This window comes from Austrofundulus limnaeus, unplaced genomic scaffold, assembly GCF_001266775.1.
Source record: "Austrofundulus limnaeus strain Quisiro unplaced genomic scaffold, Austrofundulus_limnaeus-1.0 Scaffold299, whole genome shotgun sequence".
NCBI classification, from domain to species: Eukaryota; Metazoa; Chordata; class Actinopteri; order Cyprinodontiformes; family Rivulidae; genus Austrofundulus; species Austrofundulus limnaeus.
In genome coordinates this window covers 44967-47567 of record NW_013952701.1, presented here as the reverse complement: position 1 = coordinate 47567, position 2601 = coordinate 44967, and the positions used below count along the sequence as shown (strand labels likewise).

Sequence of the window (2601 nt, the reverse complement as noted above, 5' to 3'; positions counted from 1 at the left end):
TGTATGTATGTATGTATGTATGTATGTATGTATGTATGTATGTATGTATGTATGTATGTATGTATGTATGTATGTATGTATGTATGTATGTATGTCAGAGTTTTTGTAGTTTTGTGTGAAACGTGCCCTGTCCGGCACTGATCACCCGTCATACAGTCCACCTCTAAATGAGGCGTTCACGGTCTGAGCGGAGCTCCGGTCATTTCATTCTCACTTCAACGCGAACAGAGACACAGTGCAGCTCGGTCAGGCAGGTGGGAGCCAGGAGCATGTTTCTGTAAAAAAAAAAAAACACTAGCTCTTATTTTAAAGAAATGGTTAACATCTGAGGACCGAGCAGAGCAAAGGAGAATCCACGCCTGAGGTGTCCGGCTGAGACGGATGAGTCTGCGGAGTCTCAGGCGGTTCTAAGACCCGTCTTTGTTCGGCTTCGTGGCGTCTCTCCACCTCCAACCATGGACCGTTTAGAGAAGGAGCACAGGTCGGACGATGAGGCTGAGTATGAAGACGAGGAGGTGGACCCCAGGATACAGGTATTGCAGATTTACTTTCATTGCAATAAATTTTGTTTATTTATTAAAACAATAAAAATAATGTGACTAATTTCAACGGGTTTTTGCCTTCTGATGCAGCCAACAGCGAACTCATTCATTCAGTCATTATGGTCTCACCTCACTCATTGTTTTTTTTTACTAAAAGCAACAATAATTTCGTTTCTTTAAATTTATTTTTTATAATTTTAATCCTGTATGTAAAACGACTCATTCGACTGGGACGGTTTCCTGCAGCTGCTGTGAACTTTTGCCTAAAAACAGATGCAGTGATGTGTCAAAGATTCATTTGAAGAGATTTGTTGCTTAGAGATAAAACAGCTGATGTATTTCCACCAAAAACAAAGGAGGTGTTTCTCACAAGAACTGGTCTGGATGGCAATGATTTTTTTTTCTGTTTTTATAAATTTTTTCTAATATCCATGTTGATGTTATCAGCCAGGTTTGTCCAGTTTGTCTTAATTTGTTCATTTCCTGTCACGTGAAAACAGAAAATCACCCCAGAGAGGCTGAAACTATTGATTGTTTTGGACTTTTTGCTTGTTTTGTTAAAACTTTATCATATGGCTTGTCTAACATGGGAGTCTTTATAATTTGATGCCTTAGAAACCAAAAAAATCAGTAAACATAGAAATAGTGAAGAAATATCAATCTATTATTAAATAAATCCTGCCTTAAAGTCCAGCTTTATTAAAATAAATATGGCTTAAACAGATTTTTGAACTCTACACAAACATTTTTGCTCTTGTACAAGTTTCAATCCTCCTAACAGCTAATGTCATTTATATTTAATTTGTTTCTCATGCTGAAGTGTTGTTCTCTAGGTACTAAGTTGTCATTTCTGTCTCTCAAAGGGAGAACTGGAGAAACTCAACCAATCCACCGACGACATCAACAGATGTGAGACGGAGCTCGAGGTCAGTAGTGATGCTCACGCAGTCCGACGCGCTTTAAGTGTTTGTTCCTGGTAGTTTTAAAGCAGTGGAGGATGCACCATCATCAGATGTGATTTTTTTGTTTCTGCTGCTCGAAGCCGGCGGTGAGCGACGGCTCGGGACATCGCTCTGTCAGTTTGTCTCCTCGGCGCGCCGTCGTCTTAAACTGCGTGCAGATACGGCCGTCATTTTCACCGAATCCCAACCAGAGCTTTGCTCTGTCTGCAGAACGAGTTCAGGTTTTCTTTTCTGTCAGCGGTTATCAGCCTACAGAAGAGCTTTGAGTCTTTTGGTGAGAACGCTGACGTAGCGGCACAGTGTTACAGAAACCCACTGCAGCATTTCAGGTTAAAACCGTGATAATAAAGTCGGATAAATACTCGGAGCACATTTTTTTGTTTTTGCACATAGTGACCACAATAAACAAATTCAAAGGTGTCCTCTTTATAGTGAAACACAGAGTAAGTGTGATGCTGAGCAAAGTTGTGGAGGTGCACAGTATTTATGACATTTTAATAAAGCAGTATGAGTTTATGTACTTTTACTGCATATTTTATTTGGAACATTTTAAGCTCATTGTAAAGTGCCTGTGACATGCGTATTCCAATACAAAAAGTCAAAGAAAACTTCTATATAAGAAACTTGACATAATACACATGATTTTACCAATTTTGTCTCATAACTGGCAGACTTTCTTCTGAACTTGGCCAAAATGAAACAGGAAGTGACATCAAAGAGGAATTATTTAAGGAAGAGAGCTCTGGTCTTTATTGAAACATTGGGCCTCATGTAAGAACCGTTCGTACGCACAGATTTGTTCTTAAATTGTGCGTACGAGTGGTTTAGGAGAATTTGTGGCATTCACCAGTGTTTTCGTATTCTACGATTTTTTTCAGATACGAACAAAATTCACGAGTGGTCCAGACCTGTCGTACATTTTACGAGCAGTCAGTCTGCTGTTATCCAGACGGGGTTTCTTCACTAATAACTTTATATTTCATTAGTTTGAAGATATTTTGAGTTGAAAATAAATCACACTCCATAATTATGTTGACAGTAGGCTATTCTGCTTGAATTAGAGCTATAAATTTAAATGTAATAATTTGGACTAACAA

At 38.8% G+C, this 2601-nt stretch overlaps 1 protein-coding gene across 1 annotated transcript in view; it reads left to right on the top strand.

Moving 5' to 3' along the window:
• Positions 1–218: 218 nt before the first annotated feature.
• Positions 219–2601, top strand: part of sh3bp5b (SH3-domain binding protein 5b (BTK-associated)) — a 40433-nt gene continuing 38050 nt past the window's right edge. Inside the window, exons 1-2 of the mRNA XM_014021617.1 lie at positions 219–533; positions 1406–1468. Of these exons, the coding sequence (XP_013877071.1) occupies positions 456–533; positions 1406–1468 (141 nt within the window). The 5' untranslated portion in view covers positions 219–455. The remainder of the gene's footprint in view (positions 534–1405; positions 1469–2601) is intronic.